Source organism: Salvelinus namaycush, chromosome 13 (genome assembly GCF_016432855.1).
Source record: "Salvelinus namaycush isolate Seneca chromosome 13, SaNama_1.0, whole genome shotgun sequence".
Lineage (NCBI taxonomy): Eukaryota > Metazoa > Chordata > Actinopteri > Salmoniformes > Salmonidae > Salvelinus > Salvelinus namaycush.
Genome location: NC_052319.1, coordinates 1468231 through 1490883, shown reverse-complemented (window position 1 = coordinate 1490883; position 22653 = coordinate 1468231). Strand labels below are relative to the sequence as shown.

The 22653-nt window shown below is 42.2% G+C and overlaps 1 protein-coding gene across 1 annotated transcript in view; it reads left to right on the top strand.

Annotated features, from left to right (window-relative positions):
• Positions 1-22653, top strand: part of LOC120058169 (Krueppel-like factor 12) — a 150270-nt gene that overhangs the window by 99854 nt on the left and 27763 nt on the right. The window contains exon 4 of the mRNA XM_039006635.1: positions 9402-9537. Within this exon, the coding sequence (XP_038862563.1) occupies positions 9402-9537 (136 nt within the window). The remainder of the gene's footprint in view (positions 1-9401; positions 9538-22653) is intronic.

Here is a 22653-nt window from a genome sequence, read left to right as displayed (position 1 = left end):
TATTATGCACACACGTATCTGCCTTCTCATTGGCTAGAATGATCTCACTTGCCTTCACTCATTGAGGACATGTATTTCCATTGTTAGAACGTCAGCCAGCCTGCAGAAACATTGGTGGGAAAACAGCTCCTTTCCTGCAATTTTACACATTTTGCCATGGGGCAAAGAGAAAGTATTGCCATTTAAAGCAGATTTCCTGCAAATCTACACATTTTGCCATGGGGCAGAGAGAAAAATGTGCAATTTGATAGCTCATCTCATGCTATACTACACATCTTGCCATGAGGCTGAAAGAAGATTTCGGATTTTTAAAGCTAATTATAGCTCAAATATAGATGTGTGATAATGGCACTGGATTATAAAATGTCTTTTTAGCTAAATGAAATTGGCAATGGCATGGTGCATATAGCCATAAAAGCACAGTGACATATGCCTCAATGAAGTCATATTCGTGACATATTGGGCGTGTCGCTTTCAGTTAGTTGTTTTTGGCACCCATCCCATGAGCCTGAATGTCATTCCAGTTTATCTGTAATGTTATATTTCTAGTGATGGGCACTCCGGCTCTTTTCAGTGAGCCGGCTCGTTCGGCTCAGCTCACCAAAAATAGCCGGCTCTTTTGGCTGCCAATCGGCTCTTTAAAAAAATATGTTTCGTATTTTTTCAAGTCAAACAGTTTGCGATAGTGTGTCTATGATTGGTGTTAAAACAATTCTAATTAAATGATTAAATGAAATCATACTCTACCTTAACCACAATGTATTTAAAAATGCCTTGGTTTGTTAAGAAAAAGAACGCTATTAAACATTTGCATTTCAAGTATAACTTTTTAATGTATATAAACAAAGTGCATATAATTCTAACCATTCAAAACGAATACAGTCTGAACAGCATAAAAGAATATTGCACCATATCAAAGAAAAATAAATAACAATGTGCAAAACTGCAGCATCCCACTTTAAACATTAAACTGGCCCTCTTTTCTCTCTTCTTTATTGCCATGTTATAAACAGCAGCACACAATGCAATGCTGACCATATTTTGCTTTGAGAAATTTACATTCAGAAATGCAAGCTCCCTCACTTACGAGGGGCTGATGCAGTTTCTTCTCTCAGTAATTATTTGTCCTGTTTTCGAGAAGACCCTCTCAGAGGTAACGGATGTGGCCACTATGCCGAGTCTCCCTGTCATGACTTTGTCTACCCACAGCTTACTAGAGGCCTTATTCTTACACCAGCTCAGCCTGAGCATTTAGGCCTATATTATTTTATTTCTTTTTTCATTCTTTGAATTAGTTCATTATATTTATTTAAATCGTTTGATTATTCATATCTTATTTTTAAAATATTTTTTATAAATAGATTCGGTTCTTCTGATATGCGAGCCGACTCCCAACGTTCACCTACAAGAGCTGGCTCTTAGAGCCGACTCGTTCGCGAACGACCCATCACTATATATTTCATCAAATCTGACTAACCCAGTCCACTGCTTGCTATGAATTCTATTCGATGGTGTTTACATGTTTAGGTAAAAAGACAAATAATGCCTGTTCAGAACACTGACAAGTAATAGAAATGAAGGTTCATGATTGTTCTAGGTCTTCTTTTTCAAATTTAGGTGTTATGGTTTGTAAATGGCTTGAACACCGCCATCTAGTGGCCACAATAACTGAGTGACACAAAATTTGGTTCAGGTCTCCAGCACTTTTTTTAAACTCAAAAGAAGAAGAAAATGGACTACTTTAAAATGGAGAATAGCACTGCCAATGCTGTCACAGACACCATAATATCACAGATACAATGATGAGACCTCTTTCCATCTCTATAATATGCAGACATATCACAGGAGGTTGATGGCACCTTAATTGGGGAAGACGGACATATGGTAATAACTGGAGCGGTAAGGTATCAACAACATAAATCAAATGGTTTCCATATTTTTAACCTTTATTTAACTAGGCAAGTCAGTTAAGAACAAATTCTTATTTTACAATGACGGGCTACCCCGGCCAAACCCTCCCTTAACCCGGACGACACTGGGCCAATTGTGCGCCGTCCTATGGGACTCCTGATCACGGCTGGTTGTGATACAGCCCAGGATCAAACCAGGGTCTGTAGTGACGTCTCTAGTACTGAGATGCAGTGCCTTTGACCACTGCGCCACTCAGGAGCCCTGTTTGATGCCATTCCATTCGCTCCGTTCCAGCAATTATTATGAGCCGTCCACCCCTGAGCAGCCTCCACTGACACACACACACACACACACTTGACGGGTATCATTATCAAGACATGCCCCACCCACCGCTCAGAGACAACAACAATGCCAAAATACACTGCACCACCCAGCTTCTTATCTACAGGGCGAGGGCGATAGTGTGTGTGTGTGTGTGTGTGTGTGTGTGTGTGTGTGTGTGTGTGTGTGTGTGTGTGTGTGTGTGTGTGTGTGTGTGTGTGTGTGTGTGTGTGTGTGTGTGTGTGTGTGTGTGTGTGTGTCTCTGGGGTGGGCCCATCCTCACTGTAGACCGAACAGGAGCTTCCTGTCAGGAGCTGTCAATCAAACGGACAACTGGCCTGAGGGCAAGACAGCCTGTAGCATGGCATGAGCAGTGTCGCTTGGGTTGAATGAAGTCCATAAATATTAATTATTTGTGCAATTCATATCTACAGGCTACACTGAGGTTTTTCTTTCATTATTTGTATCTGGCGTTAGTGCATAGCCTAAGCTTTAGGGCCTGATCCACTGAGGCAAAAAGGACAATGTCGGAGTTTAATTCAATAAGAGAAAAGTTGTGAAATGGAGAGTTGAAAATAAATAGAAGGAAGGGCCAGAACAGTATTCTAATGTCTGGAAAAGATTTGGTGAAGTTGTAAAAGAGGACGAGGATGTTATGTGTGATGACTGTGAGGCACTATACAATTTTGACACTCACAAGACAGGGACTTCAAAATGGCACGTCATGGGAACTGTACTGTTCAGATGGGTTAAATGGAATAGTAGCCTAACTGAAATCTGGACACTAACTGTAGTTCTATAACCTTTCACATAGCCTAATATAATACTTACTCCTGCAGAATTAAGCATTTCTTGCAGTAAAATTTTATTTTGTTCTGTTCCCGAGTCAAAATTTGGCAGGACTGGAGAAATAGGATTTATTTATTTTAGCATCTTGAGAGAATGAATGTGTGTTTAGGGACCGTCTATAAAGGTGCAATCTTTATCAAAATCATGAAAGTTGATAGTACGTAAACCACATAAAATATACATCCAAGGCAAACTGGAATCTTATCAAAACCATGTTGGTTCGTTTTAGCAGCTTTTAATTTCACTCTGATGTCATTTGGACATTTTTCATGGAAAATCTTTCCAGTAAATTATTTTGTTGTTGCATGTTCTCCCCGTCTTTACATTTACGTTTTAGCAATGTCTGTGCGAGAGAGGCAGAGTTTAGGAAAGAGAAAACAAACTCTACCGATGTCAAATAGATTGAGGCATTCATTCCTTTTGATTTATGACATTATAAGTGTTCCTTTAGTCTCTTGGTCACAGATACCTTAAAACAAATGTGGGGTGTGGATCAGAAAACCAGTCAGTATCTGGTGTGACCACCATTTGCCTCATGCAGCGCGACACATCTCCACTGCATAGAGTTGATCAGGCTGTTGATTGTGGCCTGAGGAATGTTGTCCCACTCTGCTTCAATGGCTGTGCGAATTTGCTGGATATTGGTGGGGACTGGAGCAAGCTGTCGTACATGTCGATCCAGGGCACCCCAAACATGCTCAATGGGGGACATGTCGAGTGAGTATGCAGGCCATGGAAGAACTGGGACACTTTCAGCTTCCAGGAATTGTGTACAGATCCTTGCGACATGGGGCCATTCATTATCATGCTGAAACATGAGGTGAAGGCGGCGGATGAATGGCACGACAATGGGCCTCAGGATCTCATCACGGTATCTCTGTGCATTCAAATTGCCATCGATAAAATGTAATTGTGTTCATTGTCCGTAGCTTATGTCTGCCCATACCATAACCTCACCACCACATTGGGGCACTCTGTTCACAATGTTAACGTCAGAAAACCGCACACTCACATGACACCAAACACGCTATCTACCATCTGCCAGGTACAGTTAAAACTCAATCAATCAAGTTTATTTTTTATATAGCCCTTCGTACATCAGCTAATATCTCGAAGTGCTGTACAGAAACCCAGCCTAAAACCCCAAACAGCAAGCAATGCAGGTGTAGAAGCACGGTGGCTAGGAAAAACTCCCTAGAAAGGCCAAAACCTAGGAAGAAACCTAGAGAGGAACCAGGCTATGAGGGGTGGCCAGTCCTCTTCTGGCTGTGCCGGGTGGAGATTATAACAGAACATGGCCAAGATGTTCAAAATGTTCATAAATGACAAGCATGGTCAAATAATAATCAGGAATAAATGTCAGTTGGCTTTTCATAGCCGATAATTAAGAGTTGAAAACAGCAGGTCTGGGACAGGTAGGGGTTCCATAACCGCAGGCAGAACAGTTGAAACTGGGACAGCAGCAAGGCCAGGTGGACTGGGGACAGCAAGGAGTCATCATGCCCGGTAGTCCTGACGTATGGTCCTAGGGCTCAGTTCCTCCGAGAGAGAGAAAGAAAGAGAGAAGGAGAGAATTAGAGAGAGCCAAGATGTTCAAAATGTTCATAAATGACAAGCATGGTCAAATAATAATCAGGAATAAATGTCAGTTGGCTTTTCATAGCCGATCATTAAGAGTTGAAAACAGCAGGTCTGGGACAGGTAGGGGTTCCGTAACCGCAAGCAGAACAGTTGAAACTGGAATAGCAGCAAGGCCAGGCGGACTGGGGACAGCAAGGAGTCATCATGCCCGGTAGTCCTGACGTATGGTCCTAGGGCTCAGGTTCTCAGAGAGAGAGAAAGAAAGAGAGAACGAGAGAATTAGAGAGAGCATACTTAAATTCACACAGGACACTGGATAAGACAGGAGAAGTACTCCAGGTATAACCAACTGACCCTAGCCCCCCGACACATAAACTACTGCAGCATAAATACTGGAGGCTGAGACAGGAGCGGTCAGGAGACACTGTGGCCCCATCCGAAGATACCCCCGGACAGGGCCAAACAGCAAGGATATAACCCCACCCACTTTGCCAAAGCACAGCCCCCGCACCACTAGAGGGATATCTTCAACCACCAACTTACAATCCTGAGACAAGGCCGAGTATAGCCCACAAAGATCTCCACCACAGCACAAACCAAGGGGGGGCGCCAACCCAGACAGGAAGATCACGTCAGTAACTCAACCCACTCAAGTGACGCACCCCACCTAGGGACGGCATGAAAGAGCACCAGTAAGCCAGTGACTCAGCCCCTGTAATAGGGTTAGAGGCAGAGAATCCCAGTGGAGAGAGGGGAACCGGCCAGGCAGAGACAGCAAGGGCGGTTCGTTGCTCCAGAGCCTTTCCGTTCACCTTCACACTCCTGGGCCAGACTACACTCAATCATATGACCTACTGAAGAGATAAGTCTTCAGTAAAGACTTAAAGGTTGAGACCGAGTCTGCGTCTCTCACATGGGTAGGCAGACTGTTCCATAAAAATGGAGATCTATAGGAGAAAGCCCTGCCTCCCGCTGTTTGCTTAGAAATTCTAGGGATAATTAGGAGGCCTGCGTCTTGTGACCGTAGCGTACGTATAGGTATGTACGGCAGGACTAACTCGGAAAGATAGGTAGGAGCAAGCCCATGTAACGCTTTATAGGTTAACAGTAAAACCTTGAAATCAGCCCTTGCCTTAACAGGAAGCCAGTGTAGGGAAGCTAGCACTGGAGTAATATGATCAAATTTCTTGGTTCTAGTCAGGATTCTAGCAGCCGTATTTAGCACTAACTGAAGTTTATTTAGTGCTTTATCCGGGTAGCCGGAAAGTAGAGCATTGCAGTAGTCTAACCTAGAAGTAACAAATGCATGGATAAATTTTTCTGCATCATTTTTGGACAGAAAATTTCTGATTTTTGCAATGTTACGTAGATGGAAAAAAGCTGTCCTTGAAACAGTCTTGATATGTTCGTCAAAAGAGAGATCAGGGTCAAGAGTAACGCCGAGGTCCTTCACAGTTTTATTTGAGACGACTTTACAACCATCAAGATGAATTGTCAGTTTTAACAGAAGATCTCTTTGTTTCTTGGGACCTAGAACAAGCATCTCTGTTTTGTCCGAGTTTAAAAGTAGAAAGTTTTCAGCCATCCACTTCCTTATGTCTGAAACACAGGCTTCTAGCGAGGGCAATTTTGGGGCTTCACCATGTTTCATTGAAATGTACAGCTGTGTCATCCGCATAGCAGTGAAAGTTAACATTATGTTTTCGAATAACATCCCCAAGAGGTAAAATATATAGTGAAAACAATAGTGGTCCTAAAACGGAACCTTGAGGAACACCGAAATGTACAGTTGATTTGTCAGAGGACAAACCATTCACAGAGACAAACTGATATCTTTCCGACAGGTAAGATCTAAACCAGGCCAGAACTTGTCCGTGTAGACCAATTTGGGTTTCCAGTCTCTCCAAAAGAATGTGGTGATCGATGGTGTCAAAGGCAGCACTAAGGTCTAGTAGCACGAGGACAGATGCAGAGCCTCGGTCTGACGCCATTAAAAGGTCATTTACCACCTTCACAAGTGCAGTCTCAGTGCTATGATGGGGTCTAAAACCAGACTGAAGCATTTCGTATACATTGTTTGTCTTCAGGAAGGCAGTGAGTTGCTGCGCAACAGCTTTTTCTAAAATTTTTGAGAGGAATGGAAGATTCGATATAGGCCGATAGTTTTTTATATTTTCCGGGTCAAGGTTTGGCTTTTTCAAGAGAGGCTTTATTACTGCCACTTTTAGTGAGTTTGGTACACATCCGGTGGATAGAGAGCTGTTTATTATGTTCAACATAGGAGGGCCAAGCACAGGAAGCAGCTCTTTCAGTAGTTTAGTAGGAATAGGATCCAGTATGCAGCTTGAAGGTTTAGAGGCCATGATTATTTTCATCATTGTGTCAAGAGATATAGTACTAAAACACTTAAGTGTCTCTCCCGATCCCAGGCCCTGGCAGAGCTGTGCAGATCCAGGACAGCTAAGCCCTGGAGGGATACGCAGATTCAAAGAGGAGTCCGTAATTTGCTTTCTAATGGTCATGATCTTTTCCTCAAAGAAGTTCATGAATTTATTACTGCTGAAGTGAAAGCCATCCTCTCTTGGGGAATGCTGCTTTTTAGTTAGCTTTGCAACAGTATCAAAAAGAAATTTTGGATTGTTCTTATTTTCCTCGATTAAGTTGGAAAAGTAGGATGATCGAGCAGCACCAATCACATCAAGATTATGATCAGTGATTAGTTCATTGACTATGACTGCCTTTGAAGTGAGGGATCTAACATTAAGTAACCCTATTTTGAGATGTGAGGTATCACGATCTCTTTCAATAATGGCAGGAATGGAGGAGGTCTTTATCCTAATAAGATTGCTAAGGCGAACACCGCCATGTTTAGTTTTGCCCAACCTAGGTCGAGGCACAGACACAGTCTCAATGGGTATGGCTGAGCTGACTACACTGACTGTGCTATTGGCAGACTCCACTAAGCTGGCAGGTTGGCTAACAGCCTGCTGCCTGGCCTGCACCCTATTTCATTGTGGAGCTAGAGGAGTTAGAGCCCTATCTATGTTGGTAGATAAGATGAGAGCACCCCTCCAGCTAGGATGGAGTCCGTCACTCCTCAGCAGGTCAGGCTTGGTCCTGTTGTGGCTGGAGTCACAACAGGACCAAGCCAGTGGCTGGAGTCTTGACAATTTCTAGGGTCTTCCTCTGACACCGCCTGGTATAGAGGTCCTGGATGGCAGGAAGCTTGGCCCCGGTGATGTACTGGGCCGTACACACTACTCTCTGTAGTGCCTTGCGGTCGCAGCCCGAGCAGTTGCCATACCATGCAGTGATGCAACCCGTCAGGATGCCCCTGATGGTGCAGCTGTAAAACCTTTTGAGGATCTGAGGACCCATGCCAAATCTTTTCATTCTCCTGAGGGGAAATAGATTTTGTCGTGCCCTCTTCATGACTGTGTCACGCCCTGACCTTAGAGATCCTTTTAATTCTCTATTTGGTAGGTCAGGGTGTGACTAGGGTGGGAAATCTATGTTTATATTTCTTGGTTGGCCGTGTATGGTTCCCAATCAGAGGTAGCTGTCTGTCGTTGTCTCTGATTGGTGATCATACTTAGGCAGCCCTTTTTCCCACCTTCAGTTGTGGGATCTTGTTTGTTTTGTGTTGCAGGTGTTGCACTCCTAGTTTTACGTTCGTTGAGTTGTTTATTGTTTTTGGTGGAACATTTATATTAAAGAATATGTACGCCTACCACGCTGCACCTTGGTCTTCATTTAACGACGGACGTAACAGACTGTCTTGGTGTGCTTGGACCATGTTAGCTCTCAACCTGCTCCACTACAGCCCCGTCGATGAGAATGGCGGCGTTGTCGGCCCTCCTTTTTCTGTAGTCCACAATCATCTCTTTTGTCTTAATCACGTTGAGGGAGAGGTAGTTACCCTGGCACCACACGGTCAGGTCTCTGACCTCCTCCCTATAGGCTGTCTCATTGTTGTTGGTGATCAGGCCTACCACTGTTGCGTCGTCAGCAAACTTAATGATGGTGTTGGAGTCGTGCCTGGCTGTGCAGTCATAAGTGAACAGGGAGTACAGGAGGGGACTGAGCAGGCACATTTTAGGGGCCCCTGTGTTGAGGATCAATGTGGCGGATGTGTTGTTTAATTATTTTACAGTCATTATTGCTCATCTTTATCAAGGGTGTCAATCATTTCAACCCCACGTTATGTCATATCAATAAGACTAGGACTGAGACATCGGTGGTTTGAGGAACTTGGTGAAAAAAGGGCTACAGCTGATGAGAGGCGCCAGTGTTCTGTGAAGCCATATTATTTGAATAATACCAAAATAGCAACATCTTTTTTTTCTCCCCCCAGTAACTGGAAACCATGTGCAGTAAGAACACATTCTAATAGAGAAAACAAAGAGATTCTGTCTGATATTTTGGATATTAGATACTGTACATACTGTAGAATCATATGATATTTAGCATGATTTATTTTTATTTTTAAGGAGTGGTTGTTGATACACAAAAATTGTATCATGAAGCTTTTTGGCTTGTGTGGTGCATTGGCTTGTCTGTATGGTATAGTATATCATGTAATATGGGACTTCTGTCTTTGTCTTCTGTGTTTGTGTCTAATGGCAGCACACATAAACCTTATCATATGTCTATTTCATGTAACCTTACAACAGTATCACATGTTACAGTATAGAATATAGAATATGGGACTAACTCTTCTCTGTCTGTCTCCATGGCAGCATACACAGACCACAACAGCTTGTCGCCGCGGCACATCAAGAGTGACAGTGACGATGATGACCTGCCCAATGTCACCCTGGACAGTGTCATCGAGACCGGATCTACCGCGCTGTCTATAGCACGCGCCGTACAGGAGTAAGTACTAGTGTGTGTGTGTCTGTGTGATCTACCACTCTATCTTTAACAGATGCCGTACAGAAAAAAGTACCAGCGTGTGTGTTGTGTGTTCTCTGTGTGTGCGTGTTTGTTTTGTGTGTTCTGTGTGTGTGCGTTTGTGTGTGTGTGTGTGTTTAAGTATTATGTATCCTTCTGTATAGCCGTATACCACCCTATTCACGTTTCTAGTCCATCTGCATATAATAAGATGAGTCAGGGCTTCCCCATCCATCCTAGCCCAGTCTTATAATCAGAATCAGGGTTTCAGTATGCTCTCATCACCGCTAAACCTAGAAACCTCCAGACCCAGTACTCATACTTTAACCTCCAGACTCAGCACATCCTACACACACACACACACACACACACACAGACGCACATCCTACACACACACACACACACACACACACACACACACACACACACACACACACACACACACACACACACACACACACACACACACACACACACAAACAAACGTTCCCTCACTTTGAATGCATCCCAAAAAAGAGTATGTGAGCGGAGCGGAGTGGAGCTGGAGCGGAGCGAGGAGCAGAGTGTGCCTAATTTGAACGGAGCAAGGAGCGACCTTCCCAAAGGCTGGATTGTCGGCCTTCTCCCTCACTCCAATTTCGCTCCAGTAGCGCTCACTTCATGAGCTCAGGGCATGCCCAGCCCAGCACGCATTTGTAGCCTAGAAACTAGTTGGGTAGATAGCTCAGTGGGTTATTGTAGCAAAGTATTTATAAACAAAAAATATGATCTCTTAAAAGTTTCATTCATTTTTGTTCTATTATCATTTAGTCCATATTTGATTTTGGCCTAAATGATAATAGGCCTGGCTTAGTCCCACTTTCAAGGAGCTTTTGTTTAGCATCCCCAGTGGCTCTGCAAGCGTGGAGAGGATGGCCTGCTCTCCAGGCACCATAGCATGAGCCTGAAGCAACAGACTGGTCAAACTTGTGTTTCTAAAAATTAATTCAAAGGCACTGTAGACTGAGCCTAATGAGGCATTTTTCATTTAATTTGGTATTTAATTCTAAGTAAGTCACAGCCAAAATGTTGTTTAAATGCTGAGAGCTTTATGTCCCTACCAGCCTATTTTGACACATCAACCAGGATCAAGGGGCAGGGCAATTTGTGACTTGTTTTGGTGATCAGTGGCTGTATTGTGGGGGGGGGGGGGTTACCTCTCCTAGGCAATCAGCAATTAGTACAGGGAGGTGTGCTGTCCACCTCTGCTAGGCAATTAGCAATTATTGTTAGTTCTTCAGTCTCCCCTGGTTTCTGAGCAGCAGCTATAAGCAGCAGTCATGTCAGTAGCGGTTTTGTCGCAAGATTAAGACTGTCGCTGAAACAAAGTCCATCACAATTGCGGTGTCTCCTAACCAGCCTTGGGCCCCCAGTTGGTCCAAAGGTTATCTTAAGAGCGGGTGAGGTGGCGATGACAGGACTGGCTTCCTCTCTCACAACAAAACATACCTGCTGATAAGAAACAGATGGATAGAGAGAGAGCATGATTAAGGCCTGTTTTTTTAATTATATCATGGTCAGTCATCCAAATCATCAGGAGGTGAAATGCAAAACTGACCTTGGATCGTTAACTCTGGGACTACTACATCTCTGTCTGTATTTTAATGTAAAGCATATCTTTAATTAATACTTTGTGTTGACCCAACCAAGTGACCTCTCACCTGTGATCATGCTGTGCCCTCTGTGTCAGCCAGTTCAGATGCGGGAGGGGTTCACCAAAATGGCTGATATAACCTAGAGGATTTAGGGAAAAGGGGGAGAGGGATGAAGTGAAGAAGAGAGACTGTTAGTGTGTGTTTGGTCTCACCTGGTATCCACACTAAGTGGCTACAGAGTACTTTATGCTGAAAAACAGACACATGAGGACAAACAATAGAAGATACTGTATGTGACGCAGACACCTATCGGAGTATACCTGAAACATTAAAATAAAGAGGGCTATGTGTCTCACCACTTGGTTATTGCAAGGCTAACCCCCAGAGAAATAATGACTTTGCAGCAACAGATAGCAACAGATAGAAACAGATAGTCCAGTGAAAATGGCTGTGTTTATGTGGTGTAAATTTGACAATTAGCAGCTGACATTTTAATTAATGCATGTGAGACAGATTCCATGTACAACAAGACAGGCAGAGAGGAAGAGAGAAAAATAACACAGAACAGTTTAACCTCTCTTGGGCACGTGAGACGGTAGCGTCCCACCTCTTCAACAGCCAGTGAAACTGCTGGTTGCCAAATTCAAATACAGAAATACTCATTATAAAATTCAGAAAACAAAAGATATTTTACATAGGTTTAAAGATTAACTTCTTGTGAATCCAACCACGGTGTCAGTTATAAAAAATGCTTTACGGCGAAAGCATACCTTACAATTATTTGAGAACATAGCCCACTAGACAAATCATTACAAACAGTAGCCAGCCAAGTAGAACAGTTACACATGTCAGAAATAGAGATAAAATTAATCCCTTACCTTTGATGATCTTCATATGGTTGCACTCAGCAGACATTAATTTACTCAATGAATGTTCCTTTTGTTCGATAAAGTCTCTTTATATTCAAGAACCTCCGTTTTGTTCGCGCGTTTTCTTCAGTAATCCACAGGCTCAAACGCAGTCAAAACAGGAAGACAAAAAAAATCCAAATTTTATGTGTCAATTTCATAGAAACATGTCAAACGATGTTTATATTCAAACCTCAGGTTGTTTTTAGCCTAAATAATCGATAATATTTCAACCGGACAATAACGTCGTCAATTTAAAAGGTAAACAAGAAACGCACTCTCTCGGTCTGGCGCATGAAAAAGCTCTGTGACACTTTAGGGTCCACTCATTCTGACTGCTCTTACTTCTTCATTTTTCAGAATACAAGCCTGAAACAATTTCTAAAGACTGTTGACATCTAGTGGAAGGCATAGAAACTACAATTTGAGTCCTAAGTCAATGGATACTGTAATGGCATTGAATAAATAAAAAAACTCCTGAATGGATTTTTCTCCGGTTTTTGCCTGCCAAATCAGTTCTGTTATACTCACAGACACTATTTTAACAGTTTTGGAAACTTTAGAGTCTTTTCCATCCAAATTTACCAGTTACATGCATATCATATCTTCTGGGCCCGAGAAGCAGGCAGTTTAATTTGGGCATGCATTTCATCTAAAATTCCGAATACTGCCCCCTACCCTAGTGAAGTTAATTACCTCTGGCTATGGACACTTTTGCCAGCAATAAAGCTTCCACAGCCTGTTCCACGGCCTGATCATCTGGCAATATCTACATGTTCAACCCCTTGATCAGCTCACTCTCTGAAAGTAAAGAAAATAGCTTATTTTTTGTAGGTATGAAAACAATTACTGAGATATGACCGTTCAATCTAAAGCATCAGATGTCATTTTCAGGATACGTCAATACAGCACAGAAAGCTTAACACCAGACTGGTATTGTGGTTGTTCATTAGGTGATGGGAAATACACAATGATAACTGCACCATCTACACACTGCAAAGACTCCCTAACTCTTCGTGACAGACATATTGTGTTCTTTCTAACCGTTACACTGTCATGAAAAATTATTATATATCGACTATGAACAAATATGACTTGGCCTGCTTATGAGTTGCCATGAAAGAAAGTTAGATTCATTCAACTGAAAATGGCGAGAACGCTAAATGCTTTTGGTTAGCTTGAGAATAATAATTGCATGATTTATCATTCTGCGGTATGTATGTAATATAGTAGAATGTTATGAACTGAGACTGAATCGTAGGAGCTAACTACTAGCTATGTAAAAGTTGGACGGAAGAACGTCCAGTGATGCTTCCCTGAGATGCCATCATCACATAGTCCTTCTTCGTAGGTGTCCGCTATAATTTGCTTTCAGAACAATTATTATTGATTAAAATAAAAAAAGTTTTGCTCTCGACAAAAAACACAAATGTACCTCCATAGCGTTTAACAATTTGCCTCTGAATAACCACACCTTCATAGAAACGTGCTACTGTATGCAGAATTCTTGACGCACAACCGAAGATGCTGCCATGTCCTGCCAGCATGCCCACAAGCGAGCCACTCAGGCGCAGAATGATGACACGTGGAAGAGGGAAAGGAATGAGATGGGTACAACAACAATTTGTTGCAAGTTGGGGAGGGGGACTAATAGCTGAACAATAGACTATTCAACCTTTACTAAAGAATATTCTAATAGCCGAGCTAGGTGTGAAACACCCCCCTCCTATCACAGACCAGATTTACCCTAACGACCAAGGGGTAGCTTGCTACTCAATGTAATAAAGTAATGACTTTTCAAATAAGTAACCTTATACATTATGTTGGCTGACAATTTGTTAGCTACGCTGTCCTTACGAACCACATAGCATATCATTACAGCAGTATGTACCGGAATGTTAGTTAGCTACCTAACGTTAGTAGTTATACATCAATCTTGCCAGTATATTAACAATAGGCTATCTAACTACCAAACGTTTAGTGACATGGTTATTCCCGTCATTCTTAGCTTAGCTAAATGGTATAGTCGTTGTGCGTTCTCAATGGACATTCTCAATGGGTGCTTTCGTAAATTTGCTCTGGCTATCTATAGGCTGGACAATAGAACAAGTCAAAATTCACCCAAGGCTGAAAAACGACTTAAGAACGTTGGCTAAGCTGGAACACTAGTGCGAGCCCATAGCAAATTAATGGAATCGAACATTCGCAGAGCCTGTTTTGACTGGAGTGATGCTTAGAATTCCCTCTAGTCTACATGGCAAAAAAAATATATACCTTTTTATTTTACCACTACAATCTGTTCGTCGGACGAAACTGGAAAAAAAAACACTTGTGTAGAAAGTAAACATCCGCACCTCGATGGTGTCAACTGTGAACTTAAATTCTCTGGTAATGCCAATACTGAATACTATCAAATGCTTCTCAAAGATGCCCTCTGGTGGTCAATCTAGCAATAACTTGCAGTAACAGAAAAAATGGTTGAGAAATAAATGATGTGCCACAGAATGCTACAGCAGCACGCAAGGTGTGCCGCAGTATGACACAACTTTTAACTTCTTCTGGCTGCAAGCCCGAGGCCGCCCACAATATGACAACAGCCACTTCAAGTGCAGGGCGCGAAATTCAAAATATATTTTTTAGAAATATTTAACTTTCACACATTAACAAGTCCAATACAGCAAATGAAAGGTACACATCTTGTGAATCCAGCCAACATGTCCGATTTTTTAAATGTTTTACAGCGAAAACAGCACGTATATTTATGTTAGCTCACCACCAAATACAAAAAAGGACAGACATTTTTCACAGCACAGGTAGCATGCACAAAGCCAACCTAACTAACCAAGAACCAACCAAACTAACCAGCAAACAACTTCATCAGATGACAGTCTTATAACATGTTATTCAATAAATCTATGTTTTGTTCGAAAAATGTGCATATTTCAGGTATAAATCATAGTTTACATTGCAGCTACAATCAGAAATTGCACCGAAAGCAGACAGAATAATTACAGACACCAACGCCAAATACCTAAATACTCATCATAAAACATTTCTGAAAAATACATAGTGTACAGCAAATGAAAGACAGGCATCTTGTGATTCCAGACAATATTTCCGATTTATTAAGTGTTTTACAGCGAAAACACAATATAGCGTTATATTAGCTTACCACAATAGCCAAAAACACAAGCCATTTCCCAGCAGTAAAAGTTAGCGATCGTAACAAACCAGTAAAAGATATATAATTTTTGACTAACCTTGATATTCTTCATCAGATGACAGTCCTATAACATCAGAGCATCAAAGCAGTTACAAAACGGTAATGCCAGTGGATGTTCGAGTAGTTGTAGATGTGACCAACTGGATTAAACCCGGGTCGTATTTGAGACTATATTACTCTAAGGCAATATTACTCATCACTAGTGATGAGCATCGATATGGAAAATCTGGTTAAAAATGTTCTAATTGATATCGGTTTGAGTGTATAACATTGCAACTGAATGAATAACATTGCAAAGTTCCGACAGCTGCTTGCTGATTGCCCATTGGGCCAGTTTGAATACAATGGAAAGCCCATTGTTGGCCCATCAGCAGGCAGTTAAGTATGATCTGTTTAGAGTCTGTACGAGGGTTTTGTGCCTTCAAGAACAATCATGTATGGTATTTTATATAAACCGATTTCACGACATACCTTGCTCATATCAACATCAAACGACATCGGCATCATATTGAATTATCGATACCGGTGCCCACCACTACTCGTCACACAAGCAAGGCTTACTTCTATTACAAAAGCACATCCTTTACTACATTTGCATTTCTACTGACTAAATACAGTATGAAGACATTTATACCATTACTACTACTCTACCCCTACACGTATCATAGTATTATAAACGTATTTGTGGAAGTAGTAATAATAATAGATGAAGCAATAATATCTCCTGAGGGCCGTGGCAGAGCGGCAGCCTTACACCCGGTGTAACCCTGCCACCACTGCCTGTGTGAAAGACTCCGTGTTTGTCTTTCCCAAACCAACACACTGAAAGAGAGGAAACTTTTACAACTGAGATCTGTTTCAACTCTCTGCTCTCCTGATTTTGTTCCTTTGTTTCTTCTTTTCCCTTCGCCCTAATCTGTCCGTATGTACGCGTGTGGGGGTTGTGGGTGAGGGGAGGGGGATGTGTGTGTGTGTGTGTGTGTTTGTGCATTCCTGTGTGTGTGTCACCTGTAACAGGGGCTTTCTGCGGAACACTCTCTGTGCAGGACAGAGGCTGTGCATTCGTCTGGTTCTGAATTTCTCAGAGGAAACGGGACCATAACAACAAGATACAGAAAACAAACAACAAGCCCTCATGTGGAATGGAGGCATAGGAAGCGTAGAAACGCACACACACACACACACACACACACACACACACACACACACACACACACACACACACACACACACACACACACACACACACACACACACACACACACACACACACACACACACACAATGTAGTGAGGACTTCCAAAAGCCCAAGGGGCATCTCTGTGCCTGCGTACAGACACACACACACACACCGTCTCCCCGTGCACACACTTCCTCGCTCTCCCTTCACCTGCTCTGCGGCCTCAGGCCCTCAGGGACCGGTCAGAAATCACTAGAGCATTGCAACCTCTCCCTCCCTTCCACCCTCTCTCCCCTTCTCCCTTATATTCCACCTCCTTCTTTCCCTCTGTCCATCTCTCTCTCATTCTCTCTTTCCAACAATAGCCCATCCACCATTTCCCCAAGGAAACACATGAATATAGAGGAGGCTGGCCAAGAAGCCCATTACTTAACCATGCTCGCTCTCCATTTCACCCCCCCACTCTTCCCCCCCCCCCCACTCTTCCTCTTTCCCTCCCTCTAGTCCTCTTTATTTATCTCTCTTAATTTCTCTCTCTCTCTCATGTATTTATGTTGAAACACAGCCCTCTGCTCAACTGCAGGCTCTCCCCTCTCACTGACACTCTCTCTCCCCCATCCTTCACCTCTACTGTTGGTACTCACACACTGAACGGTATGGCTCGAACAAGCCATATAATGCTTCATACATCTATACTGTATACAGAATAGGCCACCAGATTACAGCCTGTATAGTAAATCCACTATCAACAATAATAATCCACTTTTTTCAACGAGCCATTTCCCATTAAAATACCTTAAGGCGAGTGGAAAATATTTGATGATATCTCAGATTGTTCCAGCAATTCTCACATAGGAACTTCACTGGGAGGAAGGATGTTTAACATCTTTTTTTGTATCACAAAGCATTTTTTTTGAAAATCCCAATGAAATTGGCAAATTTGCCAGGTCAGATGACCAGGGATGTTCTCTTGATAAGTGTGTGAATTGGACCATTTTCCTGTTAAAATGTAAAGAGTCCTTTTGGGTGTCAGGGAAAACGTATGGAGTAAAAAGTACATTATTTTCATTAGGAATGTAGTGAAGTAAAAGTAAAAGCTGGCAAAGATCTAAATTATGAAGTAAAGTACAGATAACCCCCCAAAAACAACTTAAGTAGTACTTTACAGTAGTTTTACTTAATTTAGGCCCTTTCTAGATGTATACATGCCTCGTGTAGGATCCTATGATCTGTGAACCGTACATGATACAGACAAAATCTTTGTGCCATTATACTTCTTATAGTGTTCTCTCAAATATGGAGTATGTCTGTACTCTGAAATACACATTTACAAATGTATTTATTCAACATAAGACAGATATGAAAAGATCAGGAAACATTTGTTATTTGTTTTACAAGTATTTAACCCCTTATTTTTGCTACTATTCTCCATATATACGTCCATACATTTTTCAACTGGTACCGGCGGACATTCAGATGAGTCTTGTGAGGCCTGTGAGTGTCCTAGAGCAAAACAACCAACATGTACGTGTTCGCGAGAGTCATATTACTGTGTAGCCCAAACTGTTTGGACGCTACAGACAGAAGTTGGCAGATCCAGCTGTAAAATGTACACATTTATTTATTCAACATGTTATTCATATTAATATCTCAAAACTACCCACTTCAAACACGTCAGATTTCAGGAGTGGGATCTCCAGCACTTGTAATGACATGATGTCATAGGTCATTAACCAATCACAGCCCTCCTTTAGGATTGCACATTCAGCAAGTCACCAGCAGAGGGAGTTCCCTTTGTGAAACCATTTTCCCATTCATTGTGTTCAAGGTGCTCATAAAATTGATCATACCTTCAGAATTAGCAGAGAGCCCACTCTGGAAATTTGATGTGCCTGTAGAATATATTGATCAAAACATTGTCTTAAAATCAACTAAATCAAAAAAGGGTAGTTTTAAGATATTAGTCTGAATTAATTCATTAAGTTAAATCATGTGTGCGCAACCTCAGCTTGGCTGGCAACAACCGGAGGCATCCGGTTTTCAGGGCAAATGGAAGAGACTTGTGCTTTTGGACATTAACAAGGCCACACTCCATGTTAACTACTCCTCCCCATTTAATGGATTGGTTAAACAGTGCAGAAGAGAACCTCCCCCAGAAGTTTTATTTCTCTTGTCTGTCCCAGAAAGAAATAAATGAAGCTATTCATGCCTGCTATGTTAGGTTAGTGTGTGAGTGTGTGTCTGTGTCTGCTACAGGTTAGCCTAATCGTAAAAATGTAACAAACCTCATTTAACTAGATCTTTCCCTATATTGTACATGATATAGCACTGGTGACTTTTAAAACCTACCCTAACCAGAAACCGTGATAGCGCAAAACTGAATGCGCGACCCACCGCCTTTAACCATGGAAAGATGACTGGGAATATGGCCGAATATAAACAGTGTATTTATTCCCGCAGCAAAGGCAACCAAACAAGCCAAATGTCCATATTGGGACAAAGTGGAGTTGCAATTCAACAGCTCAGACACAAGACGTATGTGGCAGGGTCTACAGGCAATTACGGACTACAAAAAGAAAAACAGCCACATCATGGACACTGACGTCTTGCTTCTAGACAAACTTTCTTTGCCCGCTTAGAGGATAATACAGTGCCACCGACGTGGCCCGCTACCAATGACTGTGGGCCTCCCCTCTCCTTCTCCGTGGCCGACGTGAGTAAGACGTTTAAACGTGTTAACCCTCGCAAGGCTGGCAGCCCAGACGGCATCCCTAGCCGTGTCCTCAGAGCATGCGCAGACCAGCTGGCTGGTGTGTTTAACTTCTCTAGGGTAGGGGGCAGCATTCGGAATTTTGGATGAAATGCAGGCCCAAATTAAACTGCCTGCATCTCGGGCCCAGAATATATGATATGCATATAACTGGTAGATTTGGATAGAAAACACTCTAAAGTTTCCAAAACTGTTAAAATAGTGTCTGTGTATAACAGAACTGATTTGGCAGGCAAAAACCGGAGAAAAATCCATTCAGGAAGTATTTTTTTGGGGGTTTTGTAGTTTTCTATTCAATGCCAATACAGTATCCATTGACTTAGGACTCAAAATGTAGTTTCTATGCCTTCCACTAGATGTCAACAGTCTTCAGAAAATGTTTCAGGCTTGTATTCTGAAAAATGAGGAAGTAAGAGCAGTCTGAATGAGTGGACCCTGCCGTGTCACAGAGCTTTTTCCTGCGCAAGACCGAGAGAGTGCGTTTCTTGTTTACATTTTATATTGACGACGTTATTGTCCGGTTGAAATATTATTGATTACTTAGGCTAAAAACAACCTGAGGTTTGAATATAAACATAGTTTGACATGTTTCTATGAACTTTACGGATACAATTTGGATTTTTTTGTCTTCCTGTTTTTACTGCGTTTTAGCCTGTGGATTACTGAAGAAAACGCGCGAACAAAACAGAGGTTTTTGGGTATAAAGATACTTTATCGAACAAAAATAACATTTATTGATTAAATGAATGTCTGCTGATTGCAACCATATGTAGATCATCAAAGGTAAGGGATTAATTTTATCTCTATTTCTAAATTGTGTAACTGTTTTAGCTGGCTGGCTACTGTTTGTAATGATTTCTTTAGTGGGCTATGTTCTCATAATCGTAATGTATGCTTCGCCGTAAAGCATTTAAAAAAATCTGACACCGTGTTTGGATTCACAAGCAGTTCATCTTTAAACCTATGTAAAATATGTTTTGTTTTCAGAATTTTTATAATGAGTATTTCTGTATATGAATTTGGCGCCCACCAGTTTCACTGGCTGTTGAAGAGGTGGGACGCTACCGTCTCACGTGCCCAAGAGAGGTTAAGGACATATTCAACCACTCCCAATCCCAGTCTGCTGTCCACACATGCTTCAAGATGGCCACCATTGTTCCTGTACCCAAGAAGGCAAAGAACTAAATGACTATCGCCCCGTAGCACTCACTTCTGTCATCATGACGTGCTAAGAGAAACTAGTCAAGGATCATTTCACATCCACCTTACCTGCTACCCTAGACCCACTTCAGTTTGCATACCGCCCCAACAGGTCCACAGACGATGCAATCGCCATCACAATGCACACTGCCCTATCCCATCTGGACAAGTGGAATACCTATGTAAGAATGCTGTTCATTGACTACAGCTCAGCATTCAACACCATAGGACCCTCCAAGCTCATCATTAAGATTGAGGCCCTAGGTCTCTACCCCGCCCTGTGCAATTGGGTCCTGGACTTTTTGACGGGCTGCCCCCGGGTGATGCAGGTAAAAAAAGAACACCTCCATTTCTCTGATCCTCAACACTGGGGCCCCACAAGGGTGCGTTCTCAGCCCTCTCCTGTACTCCCTGTTCACCCATGACTGCGTGGCCACGCACGCCTCCAACTCAATCATCAAGTTTGCAGACAACACTACAGTGGTAGGCTTGATTACCAACAACGACGAGACGGCCTACAGGGAGGAGGTGAGGGCCCTCGGAGTGTGGTGTCAGGAAAATAACCTCACACTTAACGTCAACAAAACAAAGGAGATTATCGTGGACTTCAGGAAACAGCAGAGGGAGCACCCCCCTATCCACATCGACGGGACAGTAGTGGAGAGGGTAGAAAGTTTTAAGTTCCTCTGCGTACACATCACGGACAAACTGAAATGGTCCAACCACACAGACAGCGTGGTGTAGAAGGCGCAGCAGCGCCTCTTCAACCTCAGGAGGCTGAAGAAATTTGGCTTGTCACCAAAAACACTCACAAACTTTTACAGATGCACAATCGAGAGCATCCTGTCGGGCTGTATCACCGCCTGGTACGGCAACTGCTCCGCCCATAACCGTAAGGCTCTCCAGAGGGTAGTGAGGTCTGCACAACGCATCACCGGGGGAAAACTACCTGCCCTCCAGGACACCTACACCACCCGATGTCACAGGAAGGCCAAAAAGATCATCAAGGACAACAACCACCCGAGCCACTGCCTGTTCACCCCGCTATCATCCAGAAGGCGAGGTCAGTACAGGTGCATCAAAGCAGGGACCGAGAGACTGAAAAACAGCTTATTTCTCAAGGCCATCAGACTCTTAAACAGCCATCACTAACATTGAGTGGCTGCTGCCACACACTGACTCAAATCTCTAGCCACTTTAATAATTAAAATTGGATATAATAAATGTATCACTAGCCGCTTTAAACAATGCCACTTCATATAATGTTTACATACCTTACATTACTCATCTCATATGTATATACTGTACTCTATACCATCTACTGCATCTTGCCATCTTGATGTAATGTATAACTAGCCAATTTAACCTTTCTCGCCCCGGGGTTCTGCTAGCGGAACACCCACAACATTCCGCTGTGAAATATTTAACTTCCACACATTAACAAGTCCAATACAGCAAATGAAAGATAAACATCTTGTGAATCCAGCCAACATGTCCGATTTTTAAAATGTTATACAGCGCAAACACAATATATATTTATGTACCACAATAGCCAAACACACAACGCCATGTTTTCACCGCAAACATAGCTTTCACAAAACCCACAAATAGAGATAAAATGAACCACTAACCTTTGAACAACTTCATCAGATGACAGTCTTATAACATCATTTTATACAATACATTTATGTTTTGTTCGAAAATGTGCATATTTATAGATATAAATCGTAGTTTTACATTGCATCCACCGTCACAAATAGCACCAAAACATCCAGAATAATTACAGAGAGCAACGTGAAATACATAAATACTCATCATAAAACATTTATGAAAAATACATGTTGTACAGCAAATGAAAGATAAACATCTTGTGAATCCAGGAAATATTTCCGATTTTTTAAGTGTTTTACAGCGAAAACACAATATATTTTATGTTAGCTCACCACAATAGCCAAACACACAACGCCTTTTATTCACCGCTAACATAGCTTTCACAAAACCCACAAATAGAGATAAAATTAATCACTAACATTTGAACAACTTCATCAGATGACAGTCTTATAACATCATGTTATACAATACATTTATGTTTTGTTCGAAAATTTGCATATTCATAGCTACAAATCGTGGTTTTACATTGTGAATACGGCGCCATAATGCACCAAATTGTCCAGAGATATTTT